General features: G+C 43.4%; 1 protein-coding gene across 4 annotated transcripts in view; it reads left to right on the top strand.

Annotated features, from left to right (window-relative positions):
• The first annotated feature begins 2,671 nt into the window (after positions 1–2,671).
• Positions 2,672–16,510, top strand: part of LOC141983356 (meiosis-specific coiled-coil domain-containing protein MEIOC-like) — a 52,589-nt gene continuing 38,750 nt past the window's right edge. The window contains exon 1 of one of the 4 annotated variants that reach the window (XM_074946418.1): positions 2,672–2,762. In XM_074946418.1, the coding sequence (XP_074802519.1) occupies positions 2,703–2,762 (60 nt within the window). In that variant the 5' untranslated portion in view covers positions 2,672–2,702. Of the gene's footprint in view, positions 2,763–15,055; positions 15,138–15,321; positions 15,671–16,510 lie in introns of those variants that run through there. The other 3 variants (XM_074946419.1, XM_074946417.1, XM_074946420.1) reach the window with 3 other exon arrangements.

Raw genomic sequence — 16,510 nt, 5'->3', positions numbered from 1 at the left:
CGAACCAACAAGAGGTGATACCATTTTAGATTTAGTATTGGTAAGTATCAAGGACCTCATAGAAAAATTGTTTGTAGAAGACAACCTTAGTTTGAGTGATTATGAGTTAATTCAGTTTAACTTAAATGGAAGGATAAACAAACATAGGTTGGCAACTAGAGTCCTGGATTTCAAAAGGGTAAACTTTTAGAAAATTAAGGAAATTAGTTAGAGAAGTGGAGTGGACTAACGTGGAGGAGGCTTGGAATTGCTTTAAGTCAAAGTTGCAAAAACCTGCAACCCAAGAAAGGAGAAAAAAGTGTAGAGAAGGGTTGCAGATGAAATTGGATGAACATCCATCTCAAATAGTTAATTAAAAAGCAGAAGGAATTCTACAAGGAATGGAAGAAGGGACGGATCAGCAAGGAAAGCTACCATTTAAAGGTCTGACAGTTGGGGGGGGATGAGAACTGTCAAAAGCCAAGCACAGTTGGACCTTGCACAGGAAATTAAAACAAATAGTAAGAGAGTCTTTGGCCATACAAAGAAAACTAGGAAAGAAGAAGTGGGACCGCTAAACACTGAGGATGGTGAGGAGATTTAAAATAATCTAGGTGCGGTCCAACACCTAAATGAATGTTTTGCCTCAGTTTTTAACAGGGTAATGAGGAACTTGGGGACAGTGGCTAATGGAAGAAGGATGTGGAAGCCAAACTCAAACAGTTTAGAGGGACTAAATTGGAGGGCCCTGATAATCTCCCTCCAAGAATATTAAAGGAACTGGCACATGAAATTGCAAGCCCAATAGCAAGGATTTTTAATGAATCTCTAAACTCGGGGGTTCTACTCTGACTTGAGAATTGCAAATACAGTACCCCTATTTATGAAAGGGGAAAAAAGTGAACTACTGGCCAGTTAGTTTGACCTGAACTGTATGCAAGGTCTTAGAACAAATTCTGAAAGAGAGAGAAGTTAAGGATAAGGTCTACCTGATTGCCACAATTGGGGTCAGAAAGGAATTTTCCCTTAGGTCAGATGGCAGAGACCATGGGGGGTTTTCACCATCATCTACAGCATGGGGTCACTTGCTGGTTTGAACTAGAATGAATTGTGGATTCTTTGTAACGTGAAGTCTTTAAATCAAGGTTTGAGAACTTCAGTAACTCAGCCAGAGGTTATGGGCCTATTTACAGGAGTGGGTGGGTCAGGTTCTGTGGCCTGTCACGTGTAGGGGGTCAGATTAGATTATCATAATGATCCTTTCTGTCCTTAAAGTCTATGTGTTGGAGCAGGGACTTGAAATTTGACAGGGAGTGAGTGGCCTTTGTGTCAAGGTTGTGCCTTTTGCTGTCTCCCTAAAAATCTGCCCAAATTTGTGCAAGATATAAGCCTTTGAAAATTTTCAATCACAGTTCATACAAGTTTAGTAGAGATTTCTTAGATTTTAGCAGCTAAATTCAGTGATGATTCTGTAAGCACTGGCATGCTCCATCATAGGCTCGAGCAGGACTCTTACTGCAGTTACATCTCTGTGCTGCGGGTCCTGGTCCACAGCTGGCTCTCAGGTTCCCAATCTCACTCCTTGCGTGGGATGGATTGCACCTTCAGTCTTTGCACCGAGTGACCCCGGATGTAAGGGGAAGTCTGGCAGGTGGGATGTGGGTGGAACATGCCTCTAAGGGTTTGACTGCTTTTGATTTAGAAACACAGAAAGCCAAGTAGTTTTTCCACAATAAGCAGGTGAGTGCAGCATCAACCCATCCTGCAGGTCGATGGCTGCCCTGCACTTGGCCCCACTGCAGCCAGTTAGTGCAGACACTGACAGAGGCTTTCACAGGCACACACTTGGCTGCTGAGAATGGGCTCCCCACTTCTCATTTCACACCAGGAGTTGGGCATGGAGCTGTGAGCACCATGAGAACTGGAGCTGGGTGAGGAAACAAGGCCATAGCCCAGGCCCTGTACTTGGGTCACAAAGTAACTCCTGGTGTGGGCACGCTGCTCCTACCCTCTGTAATGGTTTGCTCCAACTCCCCCACGCTCTCTTCTAATCCTGAAATGGTTTGCCCCAACCCCCTCCCAAATTCTTCTAAACCATGAAATGCGTCATCCCAAACCCCGGCCCCATTCTGACCCGACATGGTTTACCCTCACTTCCCTCCCTCCCCCTCCCACTGCCCCTGAAATGGTTTGCCCCAACCCCCTCTTTTCCTTCCCAGCCCTGATAGGGTTTGCCCCTCCCCCCGCCGCATACACCCTTCTAACCCTGAAATGGTTTGCCCTCAATCCCCCTCTCTTCTCCCTGCTAACTCTGAAATGGTTCGTCCCAGGCCCCTCACCCTGCGCCCCTTCTAACCCTGCTCATCGCAGGCCCCGCCTCCCACAATAATTTATCCCAGCGACCGATCCCACTCTCACCCCCCCGCCCCCGTCCTCCATTGGTTGTCAAGGAGCTTTTCCTTCCCCTCCCGCGCGCTCCTCATCCCGCTCTGCTCGCAGATTGGGCGACCGGGAGGGTGGGAAGGAGCGCGCGCTGAGAGGGGAGCGCGATGAGGGAGACAGTTAGCTGCTCCGCCCCCACCCTCCCTCAGCCTGGCTCCCGCCTCGCCTCGCGCCCGACGCGGGGCGGGGCGGCTGGGGAGCCGCTCACCTGTCCGTGGGTGAAGTGGGCTCGGCGGGCGCCACCATCCCGCGCCCGGGCGAAGGGGTGGAGGAGGGGTAAGATGGTGGCTGCTAGCGCCGAGCCGCTGGCTCCCCCCTTCGCGAAGGCCTCTTGGCCGGAGGTGAGGCCAAGCCCCACTTCCCCCCCGGGAAGGGATCGGACAGGAGCCTCCTGGTCTCCGGTGGGCGGAGCCAGGAGGCCAGTTTGGCTGGGGGCGGGGCAGTGTCCTGCTGATCTATTTCAGAGTAGCAGCGTGTTAGTCTGTGTTCGCAAAAAGAAAAGGAGGACTTGTGGCGCCTTAGAGACTAACCAGTTTATTTGAGCATAAGCTTTCGTGAGCTACAGCTCACTTCATCGGATGCATCCTTCTCCCTGGGGCTCCCCCTCCCCCTCTGTACTCGGGGCGGGCGCGGGTCAGAGTCCAGCTTCCTCCTCCAGGGCAGGGGGGCGGGTGCGCCTTGCTGCTCGATGGGGGGGGGGGGCGCTCCCTTCGCCTCAGATATGGGGGCAGGTGTGACAGCCCCCCCCACTTACTTCTCTGGCAGTGGGGGGCTGGGCTGCTCCCTTCCCTTTGCCTGTTGGGGTAGTGACCCCCCCCAAACACTTCTCTGGCAGTGGGGGGCTGGGCTGCTCCCTTCCCTTTGCCTGTTGGGCAGTGACCCCCCACACACACACACTTCTCTGGCAGTGGGGGGCTGGGCTGCTCCCTTCCCTTTGCCTGTTGGGGAAGTGACCCCCCCCCACTTCTCTGGCAGTGGGGGGCTGGGCTGCTCCCTTCCCTTTGCTGGTTGGGGTAGTGACCCCCCACACACACACTTTTCTCTGGCAGTGGGGGGCTGGGCTGCTCCCTTCCCTTTGCCTGTTGGGCAGTGACCCCACACACGCGCGCACACACACACACACTCCCCGCCCTGCTCCCAGGGCGTCCTCTCGGGGCTTTTGAAGTGCCCATCACTGTGGTATCTACCTATGGCTGGGGCAGGCAGCTGCCACGCTGTACTGACCCCTCCAACAGCACTGGTGGCAATGGGTAACCCAATTTTCTGCCCGCTGCTGGGTCTTGCCAGTCTTCCACCCTCCCTCCTACCCCTGCCCTAGTGCCCACTAGCTCCTGTTCATACCTTCCCGCCGTAGTGCTGAAGGGGTTTGTTGGGGGTAGTGTTTGCAGACCTGGAAAAAGCAATTAAAAATCAAGCTGGGTCATTGAGGGGCGCACTTTAATCACTTCCTGAAGCTGTTGCTCCCAAAGTATGACACTCTTCCCCTCTCATGCTTTTTTCAGACCGCTTTAAGCGCTGTACAGGGGTGACTGTTGATGTATCTTCCCATCTTATTGAAAGTGTAATTGAGGGAAGTTATCTATTGCCACAAGTTTTAAAGTGTCTCTCAGGCCATGTTTATCTACAGACTTCTGCTGGCCTAGCTCTGTTCATCTATGATGGGGTATGGTCCCTGACTAACATAGCTGCTGGCAGATGCAATTATGCTGGCCAGAAAGTGCAGTTTTATTGGTATAGCTTGTTTTGCTCAGGGAAGCAAGGGGTGGAATAAGCTGTACCAGTAAAAGTGCAGCTTTGCCTGTATAAGTTAGGAGCACTTCGCTGGTATAGTGTACCACTTTTTCTATACGGGTGAAGTGCTCCTACTGTATATATGGATTTAGTGGTGGTTGGACAGCCTAGACTCTGAATTATTTCTAAAATCACCAGGGTGTGGATAAATATTAAAATCTGTTTCATGAAGAACTGATGTTAAACATTCAAGGATGTTATGCAGTTTTGAAGACAAGAGGATACCTTAGTGCCTTTTATTGATATTGCAAAACAGTATAAATGAGGGCTGTGACTTGTTCTTATATGGTAAATTATATATATTTATATGTGAAAATGAAGAAGCATCTTCCTTTCCCCATCTCTATCATACATATTCCTGCTAAAAATCTGTTAAGAGGTTATAGGGAGAAGTGAAAGAATGTGAGAGGTGGTGGGCTACAGAAAATAGTGACATTTCTGAACAGAGGGATGTCAGAGGAGAGTTGTGAAGTAAACAAGTACAAAAGCTTGAACTACAGTACAAGGAGGCAGGAGTCATTTGTGCTGAAACATCAGATGTTAAGAGAATGCTGAGGGGAATAAAATAGCATTTACTGAACCTGAAATAAAATTTAAATGCATTTTATCCTTCACATTCACTTTTGAAATATTGCAGTAGAAAAAGGAAGGCTGTTCTCATTCCGTTATCTCTAATGTTGAAAAAAGCAAGGAAAATCTAAGGATTGCTGGTAACAGTTAAAGCTGTGTCTACACATAGCTTTTGTACCGATTCAGTTAAATCCACAATAGGGAGCTGTACTGATTAAGTACAATATGATCACTCTTCTATTGGTATAACTACATGTATACTAGGTGGTTGAGTATCAGAGGGGTAACCATATTAGTCTGTATCCACAAAAACAATGAGGATTCTGATGGCACCTTAAAGACTAACAGATTTATTTGGGCATAAGCTTTTGTGGGTAAAAACCCACTTCTTCAGATGCATGTTTTTACCCATGAAAGCTTATGCCCAAATAAATCTGTTAGTCTTTAAGGTGCCACCAGACTCCTCATTGTTTAGGTGGTTGAATCGATTTAACTGAATAGGTTTTTTTCCCGATTTAAATTGGTACAAAAACTGCTAGACAAGCACTTTCAGATATTTGTAGATATTTCAATATTTCAGTTAACCATTACTGTTAAGCTAAAGCATTTGTAAATCTTGAGCCAACTAACTTGCTAGACAGGATTATGAGTGGAGGCTTGCATTCTATAAAACCTACTATATATAGAATGTGGGAGTGTGGTTTGTTCTGTGCTGTTCATGATATCTTTTGCATCAGGCATGCATTTTTTTTTTCTTCCCTATGGTCTTAGTGAGGTAGAATTTGCTGGCATTTCTTGACTGATTTTTTCACAGCCATCATTGATGAAGCACAGCTATGTTTACTTACTTGTGCAGAGCTAATAGGGGGCTTTGCATACTGTTTTGGGATGGGGAGTGTCTGTGTGTTGTTAATAAATCTAGTATCCACTCTTAAAAGAACAGACTCTGGAATACACTCCCCACCAGTTCATAAATTTAAAGTTTATCAAATTTTTAGTTTTTAGAGTAGCAGCCGTGTTAGTCTGTATCCGCAAAAAGAACAGGAGGACTCGTGGCACCTTAGAGACTAACAAACTTATTTGAGCATAAGCTTTCGTGAGCTACAGCTCACTTCATCGGATGCTGTAGCTCACGAAAGCTTATGCTCAAATAAGTTTGTTAGTCTCTAAGGTGCCACAAGTACTCCTTTCTTTTTGCAAATTTTTAGTGTCAACTGCAGTGTCTCAAATTTCATTTTGATGGCTCTGTCAGTTTCAAGTTTTTATTTTGCTTTTAGGTAAGTTGTAAGCCCTTCAGAGCAGGGACTGTATATTTTCTTATATTTCTGTAAAGTACTATTCTCAAACCTATGATGCAGTGGGAATTATGATATTTGAATGAATAGATTTTTTAGTAGAGTAATGTTTTCATCTTTTGTCCCCCGCTTCCGTGCTTGGGTCAAACAGGTATGAAATTCTGCTGTCAAACTTTATTTGTAGCCATCAGCACTCATGTTTGCACCAGTTAAGTTGATGCTTGTTTTTTTAGTATCTATATAAGAGCTATATAGATTAGCTTCAAGCATTTGCAGAACTGTGCTTTGAATTAATAAAATGTGTTTTAATACATCCAAATGTAAATGTATACATCTGGGAATAAAAAACATAGGCCCTAATTGGAGAACAGCGGACAGTGACTCTGAAAAAGACTTTGGGGTCATGATGGATAATCAGTGGAACGTGAACACCTGCTGTAATACCATGTGATCCTTGGATGTGTAAATGGGAATCGTGACAAGAAGTAGTGAGGTTATATTACCTCAATATTTGGCACTTGTGTGCCTGCCACATGCAGTCTTGGTGTCAAAAACTCAAAAAAAGATGTTGATAAATCAGAGAGAGTTCAGAGAAGAGCCACCAAAATGATTAAAAGATTGGAAAAAATGCTGTATAATGATAGACTCCAGGAACTCAGTCTGTTTAGTTGAACAAAGAGAAGATTAAGGAGTGACTTAAATCACAGTCTATAAGTGCCTACATGGGGAACAGAAATTTGATCATGGACAATTTAGTAGACAAAGGTGTAACAATAGCCAAAGGCTGGAAGTTGAACCTGGACAAATTTAGACTGGAATTAGGGCTCCTAAGAGCTACAGTAATACACAGTAAATAATGAATAAGGTGCAGTTTTTTTTCACAGAAAGGGCAATTAGCCATTGGAACAACTTACCAAAGGCTGTGGTGGATTCTCCATCAGTAGCAATATTTAAATCACAATTGGATGTTTTTTCCTAAAATATAAGCTCTAGTTCAAACAGGAATTAATTCAGAGAAGTCATATGGCCTGTATTATACAGGCGGTAAGACTAGTGATCACAATGGTTCTGTCTGGCCTTACAGTCTATGAATTCTTGGTCAGAGTATGGGTTCAGGGCACAATGCTGGAAACACTCAAGTGTGATATACACTAGTGCTTACATTGGTTCAGATGCACTATTGCTGAAAATTGGCAAAACACTTGGTAGTGTAGATGCTGCCAAAGTTTTTATTAAGAACAGAAATTATCTATGGCCTCCTGGACTGCAAACCATACATAGAAAATAACATGCTAACTCAGCATCAAGTTACCATATATAGTGGAGTGTTTGGTATGGTGTGCACTTGTGAAAAGTCAACCAACCCCTTCAGCTTCTAACGATCTCCTGAGGTCCCTTCCAACCCTGATATTCTATGATTCAAAAGAACTGCCATACTGGATCAGACCATGGTCCATCTTGCCCAGTATCCTGTCTTTGACATTGGCCCATACCAAAACTTCAAGGGCAATGTACAGAACAGGGTAATTATGGAGTGATCTACTCCTATCTTCCACTCTTGGCTTCTGGTAGTCAGAGGTATAGGATCACCCCGAGCATGGGGTTGCGTCCCTGACCATCTTGGCTAATCAGGGGATGGATCCCTTGATAATTATGTTCTGTTCATTCCCTCTGAAGCACCTGGTATTGGCCACTGTTGGAAGACAGGATTCTGGCCTAGACAGACCTTTGTTTTGACGCAGTATGGCCGTTCTTAGGTCCATCAATGGCTATTATAAAAACATATCTTCCATGAACTTATCCAGTTCTTTTTTTGAACCCTGTACTTTTGGCCATCACATCATCCCTTGGCAATGAGTTCCACAGGTTGGTTGTGTGGAAAAAGTACTTCCTCTTATTTGTATTAAACCTGCTGCCTATTAATTTAATTGGGTGATCCTTGGTTTCTGTATTGTGGATAAATAACACTTCTCTATCCACTTTTTTCATACCATTCATGATTTTATAGATCTCTATCATATCCCCCCTCCCCTTAGTTATCTCTTTTCTAAGCTGAACACCCCAATCTTTTTAGTCTCTCGTCATATGGAAGCTGTTCCATATACCCTTGATCATGTTTTTGTCCTTCTCTTAACCTTTTCCAGTTCCACAACATCCTTTCTGAGATAGGGCAACTAGAACTGGGCAGTATTCAGGGTATAGGCACACTGTGGATTTATACATTGGCATTAAGATATTTTCTGTCCCCTCCCTAGTAGTTCCTAACATTGTTGTCTTTTTGACCACTGCTATGCATTGGGCATATACTTTCAGAGAACTATTCACATGACTCCAATGTCTTGCTCTCTCTTGGGTGGAAACAGCTCATTTAGAACCATCATTATATACGTATAATCGGGATTATTTTTTCTGATGTGCATTTCTTTGCACTTATCAACACTGAATTTCATCTGCCATGTTGTTGCCACTCAGTCACCCAGTTTTGTGAGATGCTCCTAATTCTTGACAGTCTGCTTTGGATTTAACTACCGTATCCTGATAATTTTTTATTGTCTGAAAACACTGCCACTTCACTGTTCACCACCTTTTCCAGATCATTAATGAATATGTTGAACAGCACAGGTCCCACAGATCCTTGTGGGACCCCATTGTTCACCTCTCTGCATTGTGAAAATGGACCATTTATTCCTACCCTTTGTTGCCAGTCTTTCAACCAGTTACTGATCCGTGAGAGGGCTTTCCCTTTTATCCAATGGCTACTTAGTTTCCTTAAGATTGGTGAGGGACCTTGTCAAAAGCTTTCTGAAAATCCAAGTACATTATATTGACTGGATCTCCCTTATTCCTATGCTTGTTGACTCCCTCAAAGAATTCTGATAGATTGGTGAGGCATGACTTCCCTTTACAAAAGCTGTGTTGACTTTTCCCCAATAAATTGTTTATCTACATGTCTGAAAATTCTGTTCTTTACTATAGTTTCTACCTCTTTTCTCAGTACTGAAGTTAGGCTTACTGGCCTGTAATTGCCAGGATCTCCTCTGAAGTCATGTTTAAAAATTGATGTTATATTAGCTAACCTTCCAGTCATCTGGTACAGAGACTGAATTTAGTGATAAATTGCATATGACAGCTAGTAGTTCTGCAATTTCATATTTGAGTTCCTCCATAATTCTTGAGTGAATGCCATCTGGTGTTGGTCACTTATTACTGTTAAGTTTGTCAATTTGTTGGAAAACCTCTTCTATTGATGCAACAATTTGGGATAGTATTTGGGATGGCTGATTTGTCACCCAAAAACTAGTTCCGATGAAGGTATCTCCCTCACATCCTCTGCAGTGAAGACTGATGCAAATAATTAATTTAGCTTCTCTGCGATGGTCTTGTCTTCCTCGAGTGCTCCTTTAACCCCTTTGTCGTCTAGTGGCCCCATTGCTTGTTTGTCGGTCTTTGTGCTTCTGTACTTGAAAATTACTGTTAGCTTTTTACGTCTTTAGCAGGTTGCTTCTCCAATGTTTTCATGGCCTGCCTTATTATACTTTTACATTTTACTTGCCAGAATGAGTGATCCTTCCTTTCTGTTTTCCTCATTAGGATTTGACTTCCAAATTTTAAAGGATGCCTTTTTGCTTCTAATAGCCTACATTATTCTGCTGTTTACCCATGGCAGAATTCTTTCGGTCCTCATACTGTCTTTTTTTTATTTGGGTTATACATTTAATCTGAGCATTTATTATGGTTTTTTAAAGTATTCTCCGTGCTGCTTGCAGGCATTTTACCCTTCTGACTGCTCTTTTTAATTTCAATCTAACTAGCATCCTCATTCTTTTGTAGTTCCCCTTTCTAAAGTTAAATGTTACTGTGGTTGGGTGTCTTTTGGTGTTTTCTCCCCTACAAGGCTGCTACCTTTAATTACATTATGGTTGCTATTAATGAGCAGTTCAGGACCAGATCCTGTGCTCAGCTGAGGACTAAATCAAGAATTGCCTCTGCCCTTGTGGGTTCAAGGACTAGGAGCTCCAAGAAGCAGTCACTCATAGTATCTAGAAGTTTTATCTCTGCATCATGCCTGAGGTGACATTTACCTAGTCAGTATGCGAATAGTTGAAATCATCCATTGTGTTTTCTGATTTTTATAGTCTCTCTAACCTCCCTTAGCATTACACAGTCACTGTCACCATCCTGGTCAGGTGGTCAGTAGTATAGTCCTACTGCTACACTCTTATTATTCAAGCATGGAATTTCTATCCATCGAGATTCTATGGTACAGTTTGAACCATTTAACATTTTTACCTTATTTGACGCTATACTTTTTTAACATAGTGCCACTGTCCCACCAGCGCTACCTACCCAGTCATTCCTATATATTTTGTCCCCTGGTATTATCATATCCCACTGATTATTCTCATTCCACTAAGTTTCTGCGTTGCCTATTATATCAATGTGCTCATTTAATGCCAGGCATTCTAGTTCCCCTATCTTAGTATTTAGACTTCTAGTATTTGTATATAAGCGCTTATATATTTTGTCAATGTTTAATTGCTTGGATTGTGTTTAAATGGGACTCTTATGTTTGAGTGTTGCTCACTAGCTCCTACCTGTATTTTACCAATTTCTTTCCTACTTCTAAACTAGGATACAGAGTTCACCCTTTAATATATTCATCCTTAAGGGATATCACCACCTAAATTGTGTGCTGCTCCTCAACTGTTGGCTTTCCCCAGCCCTTACTTTAAGAAATCCTCAGCAACCTTTTTAGTTTTACATGCCAGCAGTCTGCTTCCATTTTGATTAAGGTGGAGCCCATCCATCTCATATAGGCTACTCCTTCCCCAAAAGGTTCCCCTAGTTCCTAATAAACCTAATCTCATTCTTACCCCATCATCTCATCAATGCATTTAGACCTTGCAGTTCTGCCTGTTATACTGCCCTGCACATGGAACTGGTAGCATTCTCTGAAATGCTTCCATGGAGGTCCTGGACTTTAATTTCTTAACTAGCAGCCTAAATTTGGCCTCCAGGACCTCTCCCCCTATCTTTCCCTGTGTCATTGGTACCTATGTGTAGCACTCACTAGCACCACCTATAAGGCTATAGATGTCTCATGAGATCTGATACCATTGCGCCAAGCAGATAATTCACTATGTGGTTCTCCCAGTCATCACAAACCCAAATATGATTAGAATCAGGATTAGAATTCAAAATGATCTTCACAAACTGGAGAAATGGCCTGAAATAAATAGGATGAAATTTAATAAGGACAAATTCAAAGTACTACACTTAGGAAGGAATAATCAATTGGCCAAATACAAGATGGGAAATTTCAGAGTAACAGCCGTGTTAGTCTGTATTCGTAAAAAGAAAAAAGAAAAGGAGTACTTGTGGCACCTTAGAGACTAACCAGTTTATTTGAGCATGAGCTTTCGTGAGCTACAGCTCACTTCATCGGATGCATAGCATATCGTGGAAACTGCAGAAGACATTATATACACACAGAGACCATGAAACAAAACTTCCTCCCACCCCACTGTCCTGCTGCTAACAGCTTATCTAAAGTGATCATCAAGTGATCATCAAGGAAGGCCATTTCCAGCACAAATCAAGGTTTTCTCACTCTTTCCCCCCCCCCCCCCCACAGACACACATACAAACTCACTCTCCTGCTGGTAATAGCCCATCCCTCTTTGAAACCTCTCTTTATAATGCGCATGATAATCAAGGTGGGTCATTTCCAGCACTAATCCAGGTTTTCTCACCCCCCCCCCACACACAACCCCTCCAACGCATTATTAAGGATCTACAACCTATCCTGAAGGATGACCCAACACTCTCACAAATCTTGGGAGAAAGGCCAGTCCTTGCCTACAGACAGCCCCCCAACCTGAAGCGAATACTCACCAACAACCACATACCACACAACAGAACCACTAACCCAGGAACCTATCCTTGCAACAAAGCCCGTTGCCAACTGTGCCCACATATCTATTCAGAGAACACCATCACAGGGCCTAACAACATCAGCCACACTATCAGAGGCTCGTTCACCTGCACATCCACCAATGTGATATATGCCATCATGTGCCAGCAATGCCCCTCTGCCATGTACATTGGTCAAACTGGACAGTCTCTACGTAAAAGAATAAATGGACACAAATCAGATGTTAAGAATTATAACATTCATAAACCAGTCGGAGAACACTTCAATCTCTCTGGTCACGCAATCACAGACATGAGGGTCGCTATCTTACAGCAAAAAAACTTCAAATCCAGACTCCAGCGAGAAACTGCTGAATTGGAATTCATTTGCAAATTGGATACTATTAATTTGGGCTTGAATAGAGACTGGGAGTGGCTAAGTCATTATGCAAGGTAGCCTATCTCCCCTTGTTTTTTTCCTACAAACCCCCCCCCCCCCCCCAAGACGTTCTGGTTAAACTTGGATTATTGCTGTGCACATTGTAAGATGAGCTATTGCCAGCAGGAGAGTGAGTTTGTGTGTGTGGTTTTTGGAGGGGGGGTGTGTGGGGGGGGGTGAGAAAACCTGGATTAGTGCTGGAAATGACCCACCTTGATTATCATGCGCATTATAAAGAGAGGTTTCAAAGAGGGATGGGCTATTACCAGCAGGAGAGTGAGTTTGTATGTGTGTCTGTGTGTGTGTGGGGGGGGAGGGGAAGAGTGAGAAAACCTTGATTTGTGCTGGAAATGGCCTTCCTTGATGATCACTTGATGATCACTTTAGATAAGCTGTTAGCAGCAGGACAGTGGGGTGGGAGGAAGTTTTGTTTCATGGTCTCTGTGTGTATATAATGTCTTCTGCAGTTTCCACGATATGCTATGCATCCGATGAAGTGAGCTGTAGCTCACGAAAGCTCATGCTCAAATAAACTGGTTAGTCTCTAAGGTGCCACAAGTACTCCTTTTCTTTTTTCTTTTTAAGATGGGAAATGACTTCCTAGAAATGGATTTGAGGGTTATGGTGGATCACAAGTTGAATGAGTCAGCAATATAATACTGTTGCAAAAAAAGTGAACATCATTCCGGGATGTATTAGCAGTGTTGTAAGCAAGACTTGAGAATTCTTCTACTCTATTCAGCAGTGTTCATGCCTCACCCGGAGTACTCTGTCTAGTTCTAAGCATCACACTTCAGGAAAGATGTGGACAAATTAGAAAAAGTCCAGAAAAGAGCAACAAAAATGATTAAAGGTCTAGAAAACATGACGTGTGAGAAAAGACCTCTCAAAATTGGGTTTGTTTAGGCTGGAGAAGAGAAGACTGCAGGGCGGGGCATGGTAACAGTCTTCAAGTACATAAAGATTTGTTATAAAGAGGAAGGTGATAAATTGTTCTTTTTAACTACGGAGGACAGGACAAGAAGTAATGGGCTTAAATTGCAGCATGGGAAATTTAGGTTAGACATTAGGAAAAACTTCTTAACTGTAAGGGTAGTTAAGCACTGGAACAAATTACCTAGGGAGACTGTGGAATCTGCATCACTGAAGATTTTTCAGAACAAGTTAGACAAATACCTCTCAGGGTGGTCTAAATCAGTGCTACTCAAAGTGGTGGTCCGCAGTCCGGTGCCGGTCCGCGAGCCATTGGCTGCCAGTCTGCGCGCACATTGGAAAAAAAATATTTCCGGTCCCCCACATCAGATAGCTTGAGAAGCACTGCTCTAGATAATACTTAGTCCTACATCAGTGCAGGGGACTGTACTAAATGACCTGTCAAGGTACCTTCTAATCCTACATTTCTGTGATTTCTATCTATTTCTAATGATAGAGTTCCTGATATTTGGGTCCTGGCCTCTACTATTTACCCCTGTGATGAAGGAGTATCACTTATAAGTGAGTAGTACTCAGCTGCCATTGTGCCTAGCACCTGCAAGGGGGCTATGAGTCACCAGTTCAGCCTCTCTGATCAAGTTAGGTTTTAGATCTGGGTAAACTTTAGATTTTAGACCAAGATTTTAAAATGCTTAGCCTGTTAACAATGCTAAGCCCTCTAAAAACTAGATTTTAAACTAAGATTTTAAATGCTTGGCTAGTAGCATGCTAAGATCCCTGCAAACTAGTTCTAAAGAGCTTACACTGTTAAGCCTTCAAAGTTCAAAATCAGGATGTTCAAATTGAGAATTTAATTTCTTCTAAAAATAAAATAATTTTAAAAACCTCACCTTTTCAAGTCTTACTCAATAGTGGGCTGGCTAGGGTGACACAAACCATGACCCTCTGTGTTGGAAACAGAGAGATGTGGGTGAGGCAATGTCTTTTACTGGACTCCTGCTGATAATAGCTCATCTTAACTAATTAGCCTCTCATAGTTTGTATGGTAACTTCCAACTTACCTGTATGTATATATGTATATCTTACTATATGTTCCATTCTATGCATCCGATGAAGTGGGCTGTAGCTCATGAAAGCTTATGCTCTAAAAAATTTGTTAGTCTCTAAGATGCCGCAAGTACTCCTGTTCTTTTTACTGGACTAACGTCTTTGTGGAGGAAATAGTCTTTTTTCTTTTGTCTGTCACACTCACCGTAACAAATATAACACTTTGGTCAGTGAATTGCTTCTTCATGGAGAATTACTCCCCCCAACCCAGTAATATATGGGACTTTTATGATCAGAACTCTTGTACTCCATTAAAAAAAATTTATTTAAATAATTAAATCCCACAGCTAGTAATGCTTTCCTAGTGAGTGATGCGTTCTGACGACAATTTAAATCACTGTTGAAAGCATGTGATCACCTTAAAATTGCTTAATCTAAAGTGGGGAGCAGAGAAAGAAGAATTAAGTTTTGCAGCACTTCTCCCTTTTTCATCCTGCCCGTATCGGTTTAGACTTTAGCTTTTCCCCCCAGGCAGCTCCGAAAATGTAGTAAGGAGGCTGTTTCCAGGGCTCTCACATTTGCAGTACGTTACCTTGAGCCCTGTACTTTGTAGCTGTTACACAATAGGGAGAAGACTACAATTCCCATAGTACTTCCACATACTGGTACTACGGTGACATCACACATGACAGGGCTGAGAATGGTTGTATAGCAAGAGGAACGAAAATGTAAGCTCGGTTTTTTTTTTTTACTCCCGTAGCAGGGCCTTGGGCAACCTGAAATCCTTGTACAGAAGAGGGGATTGCTGTTGCTGCAGCGGATGCATTTAAACGGGGAAAGTGTTTGAAGGGGCTGTGGGGTGGGTGGCATCCAAGTGCAGGCAGTTCGCAGTGTTTCTCCTAGTAGGCGCAGATTTGCGGCGACTCTGTCTAGGGCAAGCCGTGAGGAGTGCGTGCTTAATGCTAATGCTGCTAGTTTACCTTCTGAATTCATACTAGGGGCTTTTTGCTGCGCGCAGACCAAGCCCTGTCTGCCTTTCTCCCCTGTTTGTGTATTGTGCTGCTTCAGTGGGTGGCGGAGAGACGCTGGCCATAGCCTGGCAACAGTTTCTATATGCAAGGAGTATCGGAGGTGTGCAGTGTGCGTGTGTGTCCCATGGCAGCGGTGTTTAGGGGAGGTGGACGAGGTTCAGCAAGGTACAAGACTACGCCACTAGACTTCATGGCACAGGGATCAGCTGGTGCTGCAGTGCGTATGGTTGGTATGTTTTAACACCTCTGCTGCTTTTGCTTCCCCAGTGGCTTGTGTCGGTGGGAGGAACGCACTCAGGGAACGGCTGATGGTAACGTTTGTGCAGGTTTTGTTTTGGTGGAAGTTGACTCTCACACCTGGAATTCAGTTATATGTGCATTGTCTAGATCAGGGGCGATGTTTGCAGGCTGTATGAATATTGCTGTTGTAGTGAGTGGAAAATACAGTCTAACAAAGCATTTTTTTCAGAATAATATTTTCTAAAGGAGCTAGATTGGTGGCCTGCTTAGAAGAAGCTGTGATAACCTAGTTGCCTGGCTGTGCCCAACCTTTATAAATAACCTCGGAAATTGCTATTATTAACACTTATCACAAAAGCCCAAGACTCCAAACCGCAGTTGTATGTTATTGGTCGCTCAAAAGGAGCCTTCTACTAGGGGAAAAAGACAAATTTATTAGTAGGGAGGACAGCGAGGGATCACCATCTATCACTCCTTCACTCTAATCAAACGAACACCGAACAGTTTAGTAACTTTCCAGCCAGATAATTTTTCCTTTCATTTCTGTATTTTGTGGCTTGTATTGTTAAATAGCATGACACAATGTTTACCTCAATCTGATATTTTTGAGATCTTTGTCTGGGTTTCCCTTCTGTAGGAATTTTAAAAATTGCTGACAGAAGGAAGCAGTTTCTGAATCTAATCACAGTAGGCTAATATAAATAAGAAATAAATCCTTATATGAATGTAATAATGAGCTACCTAGTACATTTAAATCTTGGCACAGGTGAGGGGAGAGTTCTCTTACTTGATAACAAACATTGGCTTGTTGCTTTCAGCTCCTTTTGAGA

The sequence above is a fragment of the Natator depressus genome, chromosome 2 (genome assembly GCF_965152275.1).
Source record: "Natator depressus isolate rNatDep1 chromosome 2, rNatDep2.hap1, whole genome shotgun sequence".
In the NCBI taxonomy this organism is placed as follows: Eukaryota; Metazoa; Chordata; order Testudines; family Cheloniidae; genus Natator; species Natator depressus.
This window is presented reverse-complemented; position numbering and strand designations above follow the sequence as displayed.